This window comes from Podarcis bocagei (assembly GCF_964188305.1).
Source record: "Podarcis bocagei genome assembly, chromosome: 1".
NCBI lineage: Eukaryota > Metazoa > Chordata > Lepidosauria > Squamata > Lacertidae > Podarcis > Podarcis bocagei.
Window position 1 is genome coordinate 88256386 of NC_138125.1, and position 21242 is coordinate 88277627.

Sequence of the window (21242 nt, forward strand, 5' to 3'; positions counted from 1 at the left end):
CATTGGCAGCGGAAAGCGCCCGCCGGTCGGGACGAGGGAGGAGGCGAGTGGGGCGGAGAGAGAGAGAGTGACAGACGGAGCCTGGGAAGTCGCGGCGGCGGAGGAGGCTGAGCCCCGGGTCCGGTCACTAGGGGCGACTGTCCTGGAGGTGAGCCGCGCAGCCGCCGCCGGGAAAGGGATGGCGGGGGGGGGGGACGTGGGCCTCGCCTTGGAATCCCCGCCGCGCCGCCTCCCTCCCGCTTCCCAAGTAAACAACCTCCGAGGAAGGCCCCTCCCGGCCCGGCTCAGCCAAAACAAAACAGCCTCGGAGGAGCTGCCTGGGGCCGCCCAAGGAAAAGCCCCCCCCCCCGGTCCCTCTCCCTTTCCAACTTGGGATGAGGGATCCGGCGGGTGAGCTGGCTCCCCTCCGGCTCTGCCCATCCCAGAGGGTGAGAGGGTTAAGGTGCAAACCAAAGGGGGCCCTTCCTCACCTGGCGAAGCAGGCCGTCTCGCCCTGGATTCCCTCTCTTTTGATTCGCGGGCGCCGGGGGAGCAGAACCAGCCCCTTCTTCGCCAATCAACCCTACAAAAGGGGCCTGGAGCTGGTCCTGTTTCCGGTTGGAGAGTGTTGAGTGGAACCAGTGCTGGATTTACGTATAAATTTTGGGGCCCCAAAAAAATTTAAAAGGAAAAAAACACCAAAATATAAGATAAAAGTAAATAAATTAAAACCCACATACAGCAACAGTGTTTTGTGTTGTGTATGGGCCTATTAGGTCCATAAATTACCATATAGCATATATTCAACACAAAAAACAGGAACAATTTGTTGCTGACAGCTGGACATATAAAGGGCCCTATTACCTTCAGTAGCTTAGGGCCTCAGCAAACCTAAATCCAGCCCTGAGTGGAACCAGAAGCCTCCAAGGGTCATCCTGCCAGCCGAACGGCCACATGCCCCTTGAAAGTCTCCATCTCCAGTGTACATCCTGCCTTTTTTCTTTTCAGGCAGGGGGAAAAAGCACATTGGGGATCCAAGGCTAGAGATGCCAGTCAGATGCCCAGAGCACAGCACAAGCAGGGGGTTCCTGCAGCACTAGGGGTAGATGGAGCAGGTGAGTCTCTCTCTCTCTCTCTCTCTCTCTCTCTCTCTCTCTCTCTCTCTCTGTGTGTGTGTGTGTGTGTGTACCATGTGCATAGGTATTGCTTCAAGAGGGATTTATTTTACCATTTGTTTTTGTCTGTCTGAATTGTAGTAGCTTACACCAAGGGTGTGCCCTTCCTGTAGCTGTAGGCACTGCATCTACATGAGTCAAAGTACAGGGTAAATAAGGAGAAATATTTAAGAATGGGTGTGGTTGTTTTTATTTGCAAAAGTGGCAAGAATATATGTACATGCTCTGAATGAAGAAAAATCATTTGACATGCTGTTACAGTATCCCAAGGATCCTTTAATCCAAGTGTGGGTTGAAACTTTGTAGTAGTCCATGGGTGAATCACTGATTTCTGGTTGGCCTGCTGGTTGGTAGAATTCTTGCCAAGAATGTGGGAGTAGGCTAATTCTGGTCTTATCCAACAATACATGTCTTATCTACTAAGGCAAGAATGGATACGTTCGATCGCTAGTTGAAAAGAAAGAGAGAAGAGGTCACACATGACTGTAGTCCGCCCATGTTCTAGTCATGACAGACAGTTAAAAGTTCTAAATATCCTAAATGATTGTGCTGTAGAACATTTGGTCATGGAACTTATCTGAGACGTGACCCTGAACTTACTCGTAAGTGGTGCCAGTACTTTGTGCAATATTTAAGTGTTTTCAACTAGTTGGAAACAGTAACCAAAGAGTTATCAAATTCAACATATATGTAAGCAGAGTAGAGAATGGCTAAGGATGTCCACAGTCACATTTGACTTCAAAAAATGAAATCTCAAAAATGAAATGATTGGTTGAAAGTCAAGTTGAAAGTGAAAGACTAGAGGGTTAAATCTCTCCAAAGCATATTGGTGTTGTTTCAGAATTACAAGAATAGAAGCATAGTTCAAATGTATACTGCAAGTCAGGGAAGATGCTAGTGTAATAGAAGCAAGGAAGCTGTTAGAGGCAATAAGGCTTCTTCCTTTCACAAAATGGGAGGTCTTGCTCAATTAAGGAGAACAAAATGGAACACATGCTTGCAAAACAAATTCAAAAAAGAAAGTAAGGTTTGAGGCGCATATAGCTAAAAACATTAAGATCAACAATAAAAAATATTATTAAAAGTGTGTGTGACAGAAGTGAAAAGGGAAAATTACGTGCCAATGATTCTGTCTGTCACATCCCAAAATAGGATACTGTAGAGCTGGAAAGTGTGGAAAAGGTAAACCAAAAACATTGGGTAACTTTTTTAGTTTTTTTTTAAAGGGGGAGCATGTCAAAGGGAAATAAACTTATACATGATGTGAAGCAAGTGGGTAGAGAGAACTTTCCTCTTGCTCTGCCATAGTGCTGGAGCCTGAGGCCATTCAGCGAAGTGGGAGATTCAGGACTGATAAAGGGAACTGATAAACACACCTGCAAAATTGAAATTTGATACCATAGGATGTAGTGAAAGCCATAAACTTAGAGAGCTTTAAAAAGGATTTGACAAATTCATGGGGATAAGGCTACTATTCACAATGTCTACCGTATTTTTCGCTCTATAGGATGCACTTTTCCCCCTTCAAAAATGAAGGGGAAACGTGTGTGTGTCCTATGGAGCGAAGACGCCATAGCCCCGCGACCCTCTCCCAGCTGGAGAGGTGACGCGCGGCTATGGCAGGAGGATTTATAGCCGCGCGTCACCTCCCCAGTCGGGAGAGCGCGCACGGGGCTAAAGCATCCCCCCGCGACCCTCTCCCGGCTGGAGAGGTGACGCGCGGCTATTGAGGCTCCTGCCATAGCCGCGCATCACCTCTCAAGCCGGGAGAGAGCGCACGCGCGGGGCTAAAGCAGCCCCCCGCGACCCTCTCCCTGCTGGAGAGGTGACGCGCGGCTATAGAGGCTCCCGCTAAAGCAGCCCCCCGCGACCCTCTCCCGGCTGGAGAGGTGACGCGCGGCTATGGCAGGAGCCTCTACAGCCGCGCGTCACCTCTGCAGCCGGGAGAGCGCGCGCGGGGCTAAAGAAGCCATAGCCCCACGACCCTCTCCCGGCTGGAGAGGTGACGCGCGGCTATGGCAGGAGCCTTTCCGCTGCTCCCTGACCTGCTCTTTGGGGCTGGTGGTGGGCTTCCCCCCGCCAGCCCCAAAGAGCAGGTCGAAAGGAACCTGAAGCCTGGAGAGCGAGAGGGGTCAGTGCACACCGACCCCTCTCGCTCTCCAGGCTTCCAAGGTAGCCGCCTGAACGCACCTTAAACGGCACCTTGTTTTACAGCGGGAAAACAAGAGGGGGAAAGTTCTCCCCCTCTCTGTGCAGCGCCTCCTGCCGCTTCACTGAAGGGGCGCTGGGCAGAGAGGGGGAGATTTTTTTTTTCTTGTTCTCCCCCCTCTAAAACAAAGTGCGTCCTATTGTCCGGTGCATCCTATGGTGCGAAAAATACGGTATATACTACCACCTGGGTCAGAGGCAGCAGGCCACAGAATACCAGTTGTAGGGGGAACAGCAGCAGAACAACAACCCTGAGTAATGGCCCCCTTGCCTACCTTTTCTGACCCTCTCTAGCAAGTTGCTGTGTGGCAGGAACCTTAATGATTAAATAACTGAAAATGCTGAGTTGCAATGATGATGAGACTAAAAGACAGTGGCAATGAAAAGGTCACTGAATGCAAACCTCAAAAACTTAGATCCTTTTCTTGATCCCTTGAGACAGAAGGAGAGTCAACCTGAGAGAGAATCTCTCTTGATTACACTCCCTCATGTACACACACACCTCCCAGAAGGGTAGATTCTCCCACAGATAATTGCCTTTCATTCCACCTAGATGTCACTAAAATCCTCCTCATTATATCACTGGACCCTTTCCTTGTACGTACCATACTAGAGATCTCCAGACCTTATTTTAGGGTAGTTTGAGCATCAGTCTGTGTCTTTCAGCCACCCCTCCAACAACTGTCCATGCAACTCCATGTCACTCTCAAGGTACACCTTTAACGCAGTGCTGGGTGCCAGATCAAGAAGCCTGATAAGGGTCCTGTCACCCAGTATCATGAAGTTTGGTTCCCCAAAGAGCTGAAGTCACAAGGGCATAGAATTCCTGGCCCTAGTTATGGTCTTGGTCTTTTGCATACTTGCATCCACAGAGCTGCAGGAATATCTCATCTGAGCCTCAGTAGATCACCTTTGGCAAATTCTCTCTATCTTCCCAGGGTCCCATAGCTCCAATAGGAACTCTTGCTTTTCTCTAGACTAGAAGTTTGAATGTGTTAGAATATTGGCTATAAAATGCACCTTTGAGTTTGCATATATGTTGTGCTTTACTATGAATCTGTTTTGAAAATATGCATGTGAATGCATGCATACACAGGTTCTCAGATACACAAGAGCATGTGATTTGGCACCGTGGGTACAGGATACTAGACTAGATAAAGTTTTTTTATTTATCTTTTTTCATTATATTGCATTTTTTACTTCTGGTATAGAAAGAAAGCTAGAACTGTAGGCTAAAATGAAAGTGAAGCTGAAGTTCTTCTAAACCCCAGCTAGATAGGTTTCCTTTAGTTGAAACGTTGTACTTTCCTTTGTGTGTGGGAAGAGATTGATATACTTGCAAAGGTATGTATCAAGTCCCTGCTCTGCCTGTTCATGAAATTAAATGTATAATAACAACAACAAAACAACAACAACTTTGTTGCAGACAACAGTTTGTAAATATGATGTAAAGCAAAGATTCAAAACCCAGAATAGGTTTGGACAGGATGTTTCATGATCAGGCAGTGTTTCCTGCTCTCACCACCAATAATTATTTCCTACTTCTTGATTTGTTCTGTTTTGTCTCCTGCTTTCCTCTCTCCACTCTTTTCCTTCCTTGCCCTCTGCTATTTGGTCCCCACCAGAAGCTTCCAGTTCCTTTTAAGGGTAAAACTAAAATGAAATGTGTCTTCCAACCCAACTGATGCCTTCTAGTTATGTCTTAAATGTTACTTTTTTTTTACCCTGTCTTTCCCCCCCTCAGAGCCTGTGTGACGTTGGATGAGGCCCAGCTCAGTGACAACATGGCTCACTTTGATACAGAGTATCAGCGGCTGGAGGCGTCCTACAATGACTCTCCCCCAGGAGAAGAGGACCTGATGGTTCATGTTGCCGAGGGCAGCAAATGTGAGTACAGCTGTGAGTGGCCAGCCTTGGCGCCAGGCACCCCACAAATCAGTGGTGATGGTGCCTGGGACTAGTGAAAGACTATTCTGAACAGGAAGTGGAATTGTGGGATTCTGACTCTGTTTCTGGAGAAACTGCATTTGCTGTGCAGCATGTTTTCAAGCATGCCGGTTCCTGGGAAGCAGCAGTAATAGGAGAAGGCAGTTGCATTCTTGTATTGCTTGTGGATTTCCCAGAGGCATGTGACTGGCCACTGTGGGACTAGACGGGCCTTTGGTCTTATGTTCTTAGTAAGTTCCCACAAAATTGAGCAAGGCTTTTTCTCTAGAAAGTGTCTTTAGGGTTCAGCTTTGAACTTTTGTTCTTAAAATATTGGGCTTGGATGGGGCCATGGGATGCTGTGTCGCAGCTCCCTCTCCCTCTGGCTTCTTTCTGCTGTGTAGAATTTTAGGGTTCTTTTTTCACTTTGTCTGTCTTGCAGCTCCCTGGCACCACATTGAGAATCTGGACCTCTTTTTCTCTCGTATATCCTTACCTGAAGGGCAGGGATGGTTGTATCCCAGCTGTCGGGATTGGTGGTGGGGCTCGGTTGCAGCAGAGCTGGGAACCCTTTACAAGGTTCCTTGTGGCCCATTAAACACTCCAAGAGGCAAAGGACCTTTCAGTATCAGTTCAGGAACAAAGGATAGCATAATCAAGAACCAGCCTCTGGAACCCATACAGGTTTACAGGCCAGACAGCAACATAGCAATACAAGGAGATTTGCAATCACCCCCTCAAATGGAATTCTTTACGGCAGAAAGTTACTGACTCTTTCCTCCTGATGGTGGCTAATCGTGGCTTAATAGCATGGCAGGTTGAACTGGAAAAGGAGATGCTTCCTGCTAATGGGAGACTAGTCTCTGGTGAAACTAAGGGTGGGTACTGCAACCAATATTCTGAGCAATTCTCTTTGACTGTACCCCTCACGTCTATAACCTGCACCAGAAGAATGGCTTCACCTGTATGCTCATCAGTGAGATCTTTGAATTAATGTGAGTATGAACTCCATGTCTCTTCCAGTAAAACAGGATTGGAAGTGGACATTCATTGTATTTCCATGGGCACCTTGTCAGAGGTGAAAAAAAGAGTTCTGGTTTCTGCTGGAGCTAGTGATCCTTCCCTGGCCCCAATTCCCTGTCATTCAGGTTGATAGGAAAACAAATCCTACTCCTGATTCTCTTTATGCAAGATGTCTCTGGTGTGAAGGATTTAGACAGCTGGTGCCTTCTGCTGGCCCAGATAATTTGAAGATGGGAGCGGGGAAGGCTGAGTGCCTCCTAGTGTGACACATCTTCTCTTCTCACAGGCAGTTCATCTTTGTTGTGGCCTTCACCACATTCCTTGTCAGCTGTGTTGACTACGATATCCTGTTTGCTAACAAGCTGGTGAATCACAGCCAGCATTCCAGTGACCCTGTCAAGGTGACCCTGCCAGATGCCTTCCTGCCTCCCAATGAGTGCAGTGCCAGGTAAAGTTAGCAAGGACTATCCTTCCCTAAATTTGACCACATCCTAGCCCATCTTGGTCGGGTCTAAAATCCAAGAGGCCTCTTGAAGTGGAAGATCCTCTACTTTGCATTTTAAGTCACACTCAATCGTAGCTGTAGGCTCGGAAATTTAGTTCTTGCAAGGTGAGCATTGCTGTCAAAACTGCTTTCAGATGTTTGCCTCTATATCTGCCAAATCTGGGGTCTCCAGTGTTAAACTAATGTCAGTGATAAAGTCGGGCCCCTGACGAGCCAGCTGGACTTTTAATATACTAGACAATCTTTGGCCCCTCAGTGTCTTGTGGATTAACTGTGAGAGAAAGCTTTGTATTCACATTTATAGCTGTACCCATCTTCTCTCAGATTTTCCAGCACAGATGCCCATTAGTACAGTTTAATGTATCTCATCACTGCATAGCCTTGCACCCACCTGAAGTGCCTGAATTCTAGCAATCTAAGAAGGAGGGGTTGGCACATGCTTTGGAAATAACTGTGACGACCAGAAGGGAGGTAGCTGCTTCTTCCTTTCTGTGAATCCATCTTTCTCATAGGATCCAGGCCAATGGCTTTCTCATCTCTATCCTGGTGATTGCGGGGGTCTTCTGGATCCATCGGCTGATTAAATTCATCTACAACATTTGCTGCTATTGGGAAATCCACTCTTTTTACATCAACGCTCTCAAGATTCCCATGGTAAGATGCTGTGCTCTGGGAACTGTTAGACATGCATACACAAATTTACACAATGTGCTATTGATAGGGAATGTTGACACCTTAGCAATATAGTTCTGATTACCTGATTACAAGCAAATCAGTACTGCCATATCCTTCCCCCACTTTTTTTTTTTTTTTTTTTTGCAAGCTTCCCAGGAGCATTTGACTGACTGTTACTGGAGGCAGAGTGCTGGACCAACATGACTTTTGGTTTGACCCAGAATAACATTTGGGTTGATCCTGCAATTCAGTTCTTAGTGTCTCATGTTCTTTTCCAAGCAGTGAGAAGCCTGCAGATAAGACCTGTTGCTTCTTCTCCTTTAAGGGAAAAATCTTCCACTCCTGAACCTTCCTCTGTCCCTTAGTGACCTTCCTCCAGAGTTGAACACTGCTGCTGATCTTTCTGGTCTGCTGCTAATCCCATGGTTGCTCAATCTGACTTGCTTGGTTGAGTGGCAGGGCTAGTATGATCTGCAGCTGTCATTGTCTGGTTTGCCAGTGTTTGTTATTTGGTCCTTGCCCAAGAGTGTTAGAAGTTGAGTCTCTGCATAACCAATTCCCTTCCCCTTTTTCAGGAGTGGGGAAAGTTTTTGTTTGTTAAATCTGTCAGTCACTTTATCTTTCCCAAGACAACTCAAAGCAACAAACAAACAACCAAATGGACAAAAAAACCCATCCCCAGATACATCAAAACCATTGTGGGGTGGGGGGAGAAATACATTAAAAACCTACCCACTTCTAACAGGCCACAGATAGTTAAAGGCCAAAGGCCTGGGTATCAAGGAAAGTTTTTGCCTGGCCCATAAAGATATATAATGATGGCACCAGGTGAACCACTGTGTGGAGAGCATTCCACAAATGGGGAGCCACCAAAGAAAAGGCTCATCTTCATGTTGCCACCCTCTGGACCTCTTGTGGAGGGGGGACATGAAGAAGCACTTTAGATGATGACTGCAGGTTCCAGGTGAGTTCATATGGGAAGAGATGGTCCTTGAGGTGTTGCGGTCCTGAGATGTTTGAGGCTTTATATGTCAAAATTGGGCCCAGAAACTAATTGGCAACCAGTGCAGTCAGGCCAAGATTGGTGTTACATGCTCAAACTGTCCTGCCTTGTTGAGCAACCTGGCCACTGAATTCCGCAACAGCTGAAGTTTCCGAAATGTCTCAGAGACAGTCCCATGTGCATTGCAGTAATCTAACCTAGAGGTTGCCAGAGCAAGAGAAGTTAGACTATCCCTGTCCAGTTGGGGTCACAGCTGAGCCACCAGCCAAAGCTGATGGAAAGCACTCCATGCCACTGAGGCCACCTGAGCCTCAAGTGACACCAATGGATCCAGAATTATCCCCAAGTTGTGTACCTGCTCCTTCAGAAGGGAGTGTATACCCACCAAGAGGATTAGCCTAGTCACAGCACTAACCTCACCATCCCTTTCTTTGCCTGCAGTCCAATTTGCCCTACTACACATGGCAGGAGGTGCAGGCACGGATTGTCCAAATCCAGAAGGAACACCAGATCTGCATCCATAAGAAGGAGCTGACAGAGCTGGACATCTACCACCGCATCCTGCGTTTCAAGAACTACATGGTGGCCATGGTGAACAAGTCGCTATTGCCTATGCGCTTCCACCTCCCCCTACTGGGCGATACAATCTTCTATACGCGTGGCCTCAAGTACAACTTTGAGCTCATCTTCTTCTGGGGCCCTGGCTCACTCTTTGAGAATGAGTGGAGTCTCAAGGCCGAGTACAAGCGAGGCAGCAACCGCCTGGAGCTGGCTGAAAAGCTGGGCAGCCGCATCCTCTGGATTGGCATTGCTAATTTTCTGCTCTGTCCGCTCATCCTCATCTGGCAGATCCTCTATGCCTTCTTCAGCTACACAGAGATTCTGAAGCGAGAGCCAGGAAGCTTGGGGGCTCGTTGCTGGTCTCTCTACGGCCGCTGCTACCTGCGGCACTTCAATGAGCTGGACCATGAGTTGCACTCACGCCTCAGCAAGGGCTACAAGCCAGCCTCCAAGTACATGAACTGCTTCATTTCACCTCTGTTCACTGTCGTGGCTAAGAATGTGGCCTTCTTTGCTGGCTCCATCCTCGCTGTCCTCATTGCCCTCACAATTTATGATGAAGACGTGCTTGCTGTGGAGCATGTCCTCACCACAGTCACCATTCTGGGTGTGGCTGTCACTGTCTGCAGGTGAGTTGAGATTGGCTGCGAACAGAAGGGTTTTTGTTTTTGTTCTCTGAGTCTTGGCATTAATAGGGTGGTTGCCATTATTATGAGGAGCACCCAATCAGAGAATTGACAGGTGAATAATTAAAGGCATTCTGCTGACCAAAAATTGCATTAAGCTACAAAAGTTTTTCTGCTGGGTCTCCCACTGAGAAAGTTAATGGGAGATGAATTGCCTGTGTTGCCTTTTCCTTCCGTGGCAATGGTAGCTAGGACACTTGAGGAAATATGATTAAGCTTAACAACCCATGTCTTTCAGCTCTGCAAAACAGGTTGCTTCCCTGGTTTAGTGAGCTCAATGATGGTGGTGCCTTGGAGTTGTTTAAACTGTGACATCTGCAATGAGAGGGCCCCTGGGATGGTTCGAGGCAAAGCCTGGTTTTTCTAGAATAGTGCAACCTTAGACTTACCTTTCAGCTTTTGCCTAGATCAAGCAAGGGCAGAGCTTCTATCTGTCCCTGAAGAATGTGACAGGCACTGCTTGAAGGTAATACTCTGGGGTGAGTCACAAACTAGGGTAAGCGGACAGAAATGGGGGAAAAAGGCGTTGGAAACATCAGCTCAGCTTGATATCTGAGAGATGAAACAATGGTGGGAGTGGTATAGCAGGTATAGCTGCTGGTTAAAAAGAGTTAGCTGTGCTGTATATTGATGTGCAGTAAAAATCAACCTGAAAATTCCTATGTTGTAATTGATAGTTGATCAGCTTCTGACATTTTAGATTGATGTAACCTGCCACTGACTTAATGTTGAATTAGGAGTCAGAAATCCAGAATCTAGGAATTTGGCTGATCACTGAGTCTGTATTACCCTTTTATCAAAGGCAGTCTGAACAGTTCTGTACTGCAAATAAGGATATAAATAAGTACATAAATGTGTGAAATTATCATCTCCCTCCACAGTGAACCAGTTTGTTAAAGCTGAACCTGCTATATCTGACCCATAAATAGCTTATCTCACTACACTCCTCTGTGTTCATCTTTCCATGAAGAGGGAACATGGGGCTGGGGACCCCTAGAACATAAGGTGCCTGTCTGCTTGCTTTTATGAAGGAAAGTAGCTCTCCTTGACACCTGTCCCATCTGTCTTGCAGATCCTTCATCCCAGACCAGCACCTGGTCTTCTGCCCAGAGCAGTTGCTTCGGGTGATTCTGGCGCACATCCACTACATGCCTGACCACTGGCAGGGCAACGCCCACCGCTATGAAACCCGAGATGAATTCTCCCAGCTCTTCCAGTACAAGGCGGTGAGGTGGGGCAGGGTAGGGTGGGAGGAAATCATATAAGAGCTGCCCTTTGCATAAACCCTGACTAGATCCAAGCATGTATTGTCCATGGAGTCCCCCCCCCAAATGGGGGAGGTTCTCTGACCCCAGGGCATGTGGGAGGAAAGAATCACTGGTATTTCCCCCAGTTTTTCTCCCCAATGCATGCAGTCATGTCTTGAGGCTGTGCTGTGGTTTCACAAGTGATACACACCCGTGCAGTTGTTGAACTTAATGCCTTTGTCTCCTTTACTTAAGGTGTTCATCCTGGAAGAGCTGCTCAGCCCCATTGTGACTCCCTTGATCCTCATCTTCTGTCTGAGGCCCAAAGCTCTGGAGATAATTGATTTCTTCCGCAACTTCACTGTGGAGGTGGTGGGCGTGGGAGATACCTGCTCCTTTGCCCAGATGGATGTGCGGTGGCATGGACACCCTGCGGTAAGTCCCAGTGAGGGGCAGCATCATGGGCCCGACATGCCTTGCCTCGTCCTGGGTCACAAACACCCTGCAGTGCCCCTGTCCAACCCCAGTATGCAGCTGTGATGCTGCTCGCAGGTCAGGTCTGCAGTGCCCTTGTGTCTGCTGGCTGCTCCTAGTCCCATTGAGGCAGCTGCATGGTGTGCACAAAACACCCTGTCCCTCTCTTGTTTTGCAGTGGATGTCAGCCGGGAAGACGGAGGCTTCCGTTTACCAACAAGCCGAGGATGGCAAGACGGAGCTGTCCCTCATGCACTTTGCTATCACCAACCCACACTGGCAGCCTCCTCGGGAGAGCACGGCTTTCATCGGCTTGCTTAAGGAACGTGTGCACCGCGACAGCAGCCTGGCTCTGGCCCAGCAGGCTGTCCTGCCTGACAATGCCCTCTTCACCTCCATTCAGTCCTTGCAGTCAGAATCAGAGGTATTGGGAACTAGTGTGTGGTAGAACAGGACATAATCCTGGTTTATCATAGGGAGAGATTTGGAGTGAACTGTTTCTTTTTGGTGGGATGGGGATAATGTTTCTATGTGGGCTTCTGGGCTCTGTGTGGAGTCATTTGAGTGCCATGGTAGTATGGCTGCCACTGTCTCATTGTGACCTAATTAGACTACCTTCCTCTTGCAAGCATGCTAATTCTGTCTCCTGTTATCTCTTCAGCAAAAGTTAGCCATACCCTCCTAAAAGTTGGCACCTTCAGAGTCTCCACGTTACCCATCCTCTCTCCCCACTCCTTTATTTCCCAATTCCTTTCCCTAGGATATCTTATTGCTTCTGTATATTTTTATTGTGAAAGTTTTAAGCTTACGGAAGACTCAAAGGTTGCAAAATGGAATTGTGATGAATCAATGAGATTCCTGTTGATATGAATTGATATTGGAATAAATATTGTTCAATAAGATGCACAAATAACACTCAAATGTAAAGTCAGACATAAATAAGCAACATCCCTCCCACCCCACCCCAGAAGGTCCTTGGTGTCTTGTGGTTACATTATTGCAATTTCACTTATCCAACTGCATACAATCAAAAACCTAAGGTCCTTTTGTGTTTAGGATCTCTTAATGTGATTAACAATCCCCTTCTCACTGAATCACTTGTCTTTCCTATAAGAAAGTCCCCCAACACCTGTAGCATCTTCTCTTCCAAGTGTCACCATTTAGAAAGCATTTGAATTGCTGGGGGCTGGAGATGGGTGGGCTAATTTTCCAAAATGTGGAGAGAATTCAGGATCCCCGTTGCAAAGGCAAAGGTGACGTTATTTATTTTTATTTTTATTAAAATAAAACCGCCCTTCATCCAAGAATCACAGGGTGGTTTGCAAAGTTCAGTTGTGGTGGTGAAGCGTTGAATGTAGATAGATGGGGCAGGCTTTGGATCTTCCTGCCTGGGTCACACCTCCCTCCTCTGTTCTCTCCCTGCAGCCACACAGCCTGATTGCCAATGTGATTGCAGGCTCCTCAGTCCTGGGCTACCAGGCAGTCCGTGATGGGCAGGCCTCACGGCATCTCTCGGCTGTGTCTGAGGTGGCATCTGCCCTGCGTTCTTTCTCTCCTCTTCAGTCAACGCAGGCGGCCCACAGGAGTTCCCACACAGAAGGTTCCCAACATCGGGGTCCTGGCACAATGGCAGGCTCAGGGTAAGAAGCTGCATGTTGTAAAGGGCTATTGAGCACCTCACCAGCACTTTACCCAGAGTGCTCGGAGGACTATTTCATGAGGCTTTTCCCAGCACAGCTATACATTACTGTGTGTTAGAGCAGGAGGCAGCCTCCCAGATGTGCCTTTGAAGCAGCAGCAAGAGCTTTTTATGCCTTTTATTACCTCCCTCCTATTGGACTCCCAGTTCCCATCAGTGCCAACTAGCATGGCCAGTGGCAAAGACTGGTCACAAGCTCCCCACCCATGGCTTAGGGTTTCCTTGTGTTTGGAGCTGAGGTTATGAGGGACAGCAGAAAGCTATCCAGTTCTGCAAGGCTCCCCAAAAGATTGCTGTGTGTCTAAACACACACTTTGGAATCCTTTTAGTTATCAGGCTACAGCAGTGGTATGGTTGATGTCACCCTTTCTAGGCTCAGACTCGGAGGGGGGAAAGTGTGGAGTGGCAAGAAGGTGCCTTCTGGACTCCAAATTACTCTTTCTAACACATCTTGACTTGACTCTTCTCTCCCTTCTGGCTTGCAGGGTTGATGCCAGGACAGCTAGTTCTGGCAGTAGTGCCTGGGAGGGCCAGCTTCAGAGCCTGATCCTTTCAGAATATGCCTCTACTGAGATGAGTCTGCATGCACTCTACATGCATGAGGTGAGCTGAACATCAAGAATCATGCAGGCCTTTGCAATGGGCCCTGAAGGTTCTGTGTAGACCTACATCTTGAGACATGTGTACCTGAATGAGCACAGCAAAGGAGGACCGAATAAGCCTCTGTACTGTGATATAGCTCCTAACCTAAGAGATAGGCCCTTCATTATACAGAAATCAGGCTGGGAGCAAAGGCTCCCTTCACTGGGCCATGATTTATGACAATTTGTGCACAACTGAAGATGAGTAGAGAGTCTATAGGCTTGCAGGATGTGAGCAAGACTTTCATGGATGCAGGTGATGACTTGCATAGACCTGTGTAGAAGCATGTGAAATTAAGGCTGTAAATGTGATATTTATGTGGAGGCCTGTGATACTTGGATTGTATCAGGTCCCAAACTGGGCTTGCTTGGGACACACATCAATGTCACCATAGTGTTCTAGTTGGCTGCCCATTAATACTCCCTGCCATTCTCAGTTACACAAGCAGCATGCCCAGTTGGAGCCTGAGCGGCACTTGTGGCACCGGCGAGAGAGTGATGAGAGTGGTGAAAGTGCCCAGGAGGAGCCCGATGCTCATCAGGGCACCCCAAGCAGTGCCATTCCCCGTTCAGCCAGTTATCCTTTCGCCTCGCCTCGCCAGGCTGGTGATGAGACAGCTGCTCTGCAAGCCGGCTTCCAGCGCCGATATGGTGGTGTCTCAGGTATGTTTCAGGAACACCAAACTCACAGTACAGAAAAGGCTTTATTTCCTGCCAAACCCTGCACATACACATGCTGGCATTTCTTGTTAACTACAGGGCAACGAGAGAAAAAGATTAGATATCAGTCTGACATGCTGCTTGGCAGTTTTGGTGAACCCTTTTGATGGCATGGCCAGTGCATCATATATAAGAGGCAAGCCTTTACCTGTGCTGCCTACACTCTCAGATTGCCTCAAGCCTTCACTCCTTGCTGATCAGCAGGTTTGGAGCACTGGCTAGCAGTGCTACAAGAGTGGCATTATGAGTTTGGGAAGTTCAAAAATCCATTTTGCTTTCGTTGCTGCCGTTTCAGAAGGCACCATTTTCTCTGTGATTTGGGCTCTCATTTTCTTTAGTTTTGATTTTCAGAAGGCTCAATTTTCTTTGGTTATGAATTTCCAGAAGGGTAACCATGCCAGTCCATGAAAGCATGTGGCACCTTAAAGACTAATTTATGACATATTCATACCTCATCAGATGGAGTAGACTATGGTTCATAATAAATTTATTAGTCTTAAATGGTGCCACAAGAGTCTTCATTGTTCTGGTCACAAAGCTATCAATATACTTATTTCTTTCAACAAGGGGCATGGCCAAAGCTGGCAGGGTAGGGTGTTGCTTAATAGACTTGGTTAGAGGAGCAGGTGGAAACAAAAAGACCAAGAGTACTTGCAAGATACTATATTTCCACTTACGCCACTGCTTCCCAGCTACTGTATCTGTGTTGGGTGGTAATGAGGAACAGAGCAGACTGGAAGCCCCAAACAGATTTTGCAGCAAACTGATCTCATTTAACTTTGGCTACCCCATCCGGTGGTTATCTTTTCCTCTTTGTTTTCCCACAGACCCTGGCATGGTGCACAGAGCCCCGTCACACTTCGCTCGGCTGCCACTTGGGGGGTGGGCTGAAGATGGCCAGACTGCTCGGCACCCAGAGCCTGTGCCAGAGGAGAGCTTGGAAGATGAGTTGCCACCTCAGATACACAAGGTACAGCCTGGTTGATAGTTGGGCATTGGCAATGGCTGTATCATGAAACCAGAGGAATCTGCAGCCTCTTAATGCAGCTATATGTATTACTGCACTATCATCACCAGAAGCTACCTGGCCAAAGACTAGTTAGTACAAAAATAATTTGATTTTGTGTTTTGGAAGGCTCTACTGATACGAACTAGTCGGGCTTTCAGGAACTCATACACAAAGCAGACCAAATAAATCAGGCAATGCTATTCTGTAAACTGCCCCGTGTTCCTTGGTTGAAGGGAGAAATTTAAATTTATAAATTAAAGAAAGAAAGCCATGTTTGGGTAGACTCCCCCCCCCCAAGTGTCATCTCAGAGTAAGAGGGAAGAGAGTAATATGAGAAGTTGAGAGAGTAAGCCAGGCTTCCTCAACCTTGGCCCTCCAGATGTTTTTGGCCTACAACTCCCATGATCCCTAGCTAGCAGGACCAGTGGTCAGGGATGATGGGAATTGTAGTCTCAAAACATCTGGAGGTTGAGGAAGCCTGGAGTAAGCTATGGAGGGACAGAGAGCAATGACAGGCATTCTGTGAAAGATCTCTAGCTTCAGTGTGCTAGCCACACACAAAAGAAGGCTGGGGGCATTTTCTGCCTTGGAAAGGGGAATTTCAGTATATGCAGCATTTCTTCCCCTCCATCAGCTGTAGCTGTCAAAATGTTCTCTTCCATATGGGTTTTAGAGGTGGAGGATCCTTATTCTCCTTTGCATGTAGTCAGCTGATATTGCTAAATAGCCTACAGCTTGCTTAAAAATAAATACTGAAAGTTTCAGGAGGTGGGATCTTTGTTTGGCACAAAATCTGGAGTATTCAGAGCTTTGCTTTGACCCAGTCTTTCTCCTCACTGTCCCCCTTCCCAAATAACTTCCTTTGCCTTCCCAATTCCTTCAGGTGTAGCTGTGAAGGCTGAAGATCTTGTGTGGGCTCCACATGGTGGGCCCGCCTCAGCTGGTGGGACATTGGGTTACCCTGCCCTACAAAGTATGGGTTGGCTCAAGTCTCCATGTCCTGGGCGTCAGTGCCAGCGTGAGGAAGGTGTGAAGACAGCAGTGCCTTCATTGTGGCCGGAACTCTATCCAGACATGCCTCATGCCGGTGGCACGCTAGCTGGGCATGGGCTGGATGTGTGTGTGATTACATATATTTGTCCGTGTCTGCATCCGTGTCGTCCATGTTGGAGAACCATCCGAGACTTGCACAGTACACCACGGAGCACACTACAGTGCAGGAGACTGGCATCCATGCTTGCCCTGCCTGAAATGTCCTGTTGTAGCAGGAGGAGGACCTGCTGTGTGGACCCCCGTTCAGAGGCAGGAAGAGCTGTAACACTGTCCAGACTACAGCGTGGAATTAAAGATGCAATCAGGCGATAGATTTGGACTCAGGAAAAGAAGGGCTGCAAGAGATTATTTTTGTAATGGGAATGGGGCACAGGCTTCCTCCAGTGGCAGAGCCTAACTTGGATAGAAGCTTTTCACACACAAGAAGGGTGCGTATCTTCCTCCCTGCTTTACCATTCACTCACAACCTTTGAAGCCAAGCCAAAAGAGGCACTCTTGCAGTGCCATCACCACTCATGCCGCAGGATTTTGTCTTCCTGTGGGCACAAATGATTCTACTGTTTGGGGCCACGTTTATTTCGCATCCCTCTTGCAGTATCAAAGCACAGGCTTCGCAGGCTATTGCTTCACAGCCCGTACCAGGTTTTGCTTGAGGCAATATCTGAAATGACCAAAGTCTCCTTCAAACTTACCAAATGGCACCCAGCTCCAGACCGATGGCTCCATTCTGAGGTAGCCCCTTGCTCTCACCTTGTTCATCCTGCTAGGATTTAGACTCAAGTATGAGGCTCTGCCCCGGGTGCTGTACTTGTGGGTATGAGGGATGGGTGGAGGAAGGCGATACTTGTCTGTCCCCACCCCCATCGCTCTATTTAAATATTTCCCAGATTCCCCATACACTTCCTGTGGGCACAAATGTTTGGGTTCTTCTCCAAGCTAGTGCTGCCCTCCTTGTGATGTCTCTTTTCTATGGATGCCTTAATGGCAAACACCCAGATCTTGTGGAAGTGCCAGCAAGAGAAGAGTTCCTATATGCCAAATATATTACCTGTCACAATCTTAAGAACTGGGGTGGGCTTCAGATTCTTGTTGAAAGGGCTGAACCTCTCGCCTGGCTAGACAAGGCGTTCTCTTGAACAGTCTACAGAAGTTCTGCTGGTTCTACTGGTTCCCCCACTTTATTACTAAAGAACACCATGCCATCGGCTCCACTGTCGTCCTCTAATTCTTATGGGCTATGTGGTCTTAGCACAACAGCAAAATACTTTTATGGTTTGCATAGCAAACATCACAAATAATACTTTCCAGACTGCCCAGTGAAAACATTGCATCCCAAGAGGGTGTGGTACAATCCAGCCAATTATTGCTTAGGGTAATGCTAGCGCTGTCATCAGAGCTACAGGTCCCAGTATGGCTTGGTTAACCCTGTGGTTTTGACTCCTTTGTCTTCTCTGTGGGGCCATTTTTTATTATTTTTTTTTTACAGTGGCTGCTGCAACCTCCAGTAGCTGTTTGTCAAAGCTCCTGTTGTACATAGGAAAAGCAGCTTGCCATTACTGTCACAGATAAAATATGCACCCTTCCTCTCTGTGGGCTCAGGCCGGGTTGCATGGAGATCCCTATATGGCCTTAGAACTGACATTGTAGGTCTTGGGAGCCAGGATTCTTGGGGTTTCTTTTCTTCTTTGCCCTCTTTCAGAATTGAAGAGATTATTTGCACTCAGCAATGAATTGATTACAGCTGGTAGTTCACCTGCTCTAGAAAGGAGATTATGCCCAAAAAGTAGACTGTACTTCCCCACTCCCTAACCTAGTTTAACAAAAGAGTGGTCATTGGTGTTGTGGGGTACATGCTAAAAGGGAAGTTGGTGAGCAGCAGTTTCAAGCTGTCAGTAGTTTAGATGTATGGCTGGTGCTGGGATTTCCCCCCGTTCTTCAGATTACTGGTGCATTTTAAGAAATTCAAAACAACTGATGGTAAAATATTAATTTGCTGTCTTTCCTGCAAAATACACATCCCCTGGAGTGTAGAAAGAATAGCTTTATAGACTGCAACTTTGATCAGTGCTGGTTATGTACTGTTGGGATGGGGAACCTGTACTTTGTGAAACTTTACTATATTACAACTCTTATCATCCCTGACCATGGAGCATGGTGGCTGGAGCTGATGGGATTTGGAGTCCAACAGCATCTGGAAAACTACAGAGTCACAGTCCCTGCACTACAGCGATCAGCTGCAGAGCAGCCCCATTGGCAGAGATGAGCCTGCTGCATCCTAGTGGAAATGTTACTGTTACCCCTGGTCTAGCAGTGAATAAAAGGAGCGTTCTCAGCTAAAACATGGGGTGGGAGGGAATTCTAGCTGTCATGTATTATGCTTGTCTTGATTTTGCCCCCATCTTTTTGTGCATGGTACAGCCACCTGTGGCCTCCTGCTTCGTTTGTGACACTAGAGGCTGGCCTGTGAGTTATGTGGAGCACTGCAAGTGGTTTGTAAAACAGAGCTTATGTCTGACATCCTGTACATTACTGTATCTACTGAATAAAGAGGGGTGTTCCATTCTTTGATCGCTGTGGCCGTGCCTGTGGAATTGTCTTTCATTGTGTCTGGTAGGATAACAGCCTGCTACCTACAAGATGAATCCAGGTGGATCACAGGATAGTTGGCCATCATCACAATGCTTGTGGCACTAATGGGGTAGTTACTATCTACTGGATTTTTGTACATGCACTGCTACAGTGCTATTTTTCAAAAGAAATAATGCAACTCATCATGAACACTCGGGTTCTCTTAGAATGGCAATGGCGCCCACCTGAGAGGTGCCAGAACTGCGTTCCAACCAGTTGCCTCAGAAAAAAAAAGCCACAGACTGCTATAATATCTAAAGAGGCACATCTTTTCTGGCCCCAATGAATGCTGAGAAATGAGTGTGTCACGTCTAGGAGCAAAAATATATTTAGCATTTACCATGTGCTTAGGAGCTGTTGTTATTTTTTTTATAGGGAACATAGCACCAGTTTGGGTACATTTAAAGGGGCGTGCTAAATGCATTCTGGTACTTTTGGTTTTATAATTCTATAGCCAAATACTGCTAAGAACTCATATGTAGCAATACTGATTTTGTGTGTGAATGCAATTTTAAAATGTATTTCCAATTTGTAAAAAAAAGTCAGGACGTGAGGGGACAGGGAGGATCAGAGGGCATCTATGCTAAATGTTTAAGAATTGTGGCCATGACCTGTGGTGATGCTCTTGACCTAGACAACTTCCCTTATCCCCATCTCCATCCTTAATCTGAAGGATTAGACTGTCTTTTCTGAGGCAAACCACAAGAAGGCCTGCCAATATAAGGAAAGAGCTGTGCGTGGGAGTACATATACTTTGTGTCATTATTAAGATTTAAAGTTCTGACTTCTGGCTCTGGGATGCCCCTTCTTGTTGATAATCTTAAGGAAACTGTCTTTATTTATAGTTTTAACATTTGTTGTAAATTGCTGAGAGTTTTCACTCCAAGCAGTATATATACTTTGTTAAATAAAAAGCCCATAATATCTGCATACAATGGAACTGTAAGACAAGCTGATTTTAATACATAACTAGCAAATTAAAACAAAACAAACTAGTCATTTTTACTGCTTAAAAATAGTCCTAGGAAATCCTTGTACGTATCAGGGTTGCATCAGGATCTAAAAAGAGGTATAACCCAATACTATGAATATCTATTCAAATTTAAATAATAATAATAATAAACTAATTATTTCAGTGAAAGTTACTGACAAAATTGGGTTTGCTTATTTATTTATTACAACATTTATATCCTACTGTATACTGGTGCCAGGGCACCACTCTGCAGCTGACAGCTTAAAATTACTGGTTTCATAAAAGTCGGGTAGTTAACTTGTCCAAGATGAAATTCATAATGATGGACACATACTGGGTAGTGACAGCGGCAAAAGGCACTCCTAAGGCTCTCACGTGCACTCTGTTCCTTTCACATCTTAGATATTTCAGAGCAGAGACTTTATGAGCCTTGGCTCAATTAAGCTTTGAATGGAATGAGACAGTTAGAGTCACAGCGGTGCCCCTATCCTTCTCTAAACAGCTCTGCATGATAGCCTCACAACAACCTTGTGAGGCAGAGAAAAAGTGATAGGCTCAAGTTCGCACACTTTCCCCCAGGGCTTTTTTTTTTTTTTGCTGCCGCCGCAGCACCTTTCACAGCAGCGTTAACAAACTGAACCCGGATTCAAAGCCACACTTGGACGCACGCTCGTTTGCGATGTGTACACACATGCTTAGGATTGTGCTGACTCATTCCAGTTCGGTATCCTTGTTTTAGACTGCGAACGTACAAATGCGGAGGAGCGGGATCGGGGTGAAGCGCTGGCCCATGATAAATTTGAGGGCAGCACCTGCCCTCGATCGTCCCACCTTCGCAACCTGCGTCGTGCGCTCTTGCTCGGCGGGAAATAAATAAGAGCAACGGCCCGGAGCTTGAACGCCTGTGTTGGAACACGCGGGCGCTAGGACCCAGGCGGAATCGGCCTAACAAGTGTTGACAAAGGCGGCGCTAGGACCCCGGGGGCGCCGATCGGGCCTGCCGCGGCTCCCGAAGCTCGGCTGCGGACGCGCCGCTGCACATTGGCCGAGCCAACCG

The 21242-nt window shown here is 47.0% G+C and overlaps 1 protein-coding gene across 1 annotated transcript; it reads left to right on the forward strand.

The window, feature by feature from the left end:
- Positions 1-33: 33 nt before the first annotated feature.
- On the forward strand, positions 34-19152 carry ATG9A (autophagy related 9A). Its single transcript, XM_081189161.1, has 16 exons — positions 34-148; positions 988-1094; positions 5107-5249; positions 5731-5774; positions 6219-6283; positions 6598-6759; positions 7329-7470; positions 8936-9684; positions 10814-10967; positions 11244-11423; positions 11641-11886; positions 12888-13102; positions 13647-13764; positions 14240-14465; positions 15350-15492; positions 16415-19152. Exons 3-16 carry the CDS (start codon positions 5147-5149, stop codon positions 16418-16420), a joined length of 2553 nt encoding a protein of 850 aa, XP_081045287.1. The 5' UTR covers positions 34-148; positions 988-1094; positions 5107-5146; the 3' UTR covers positions 16421-19152.
- The last annotated feature ends 2090 nt before the right edge of the window (positions 19153-21242 follow it).

Coding starts and splice junctions, on each gene's coding strand:
- ATG9A (XM_081189161.1), top strand. CDS start 5,147: ATGGCTCACTTTGATACAGAGTATCAGCGGCTGGAGGCGTCCTACAAT. Junction 7,471..8,935: donor ACGCTCTCAAGATTCCCATG/GTAAGATGCTGT, acceptor CTTTGCCTGCAG/TCCAATTTGCCCTACTACAC. Junction 10,968..11,243: donor AGCTCTTCCAGTACAAGGCG/GTGAGGTGGGGC, acceptor CCTTTACTTAAG/GTGTTCATCCTGGAAGAGCT.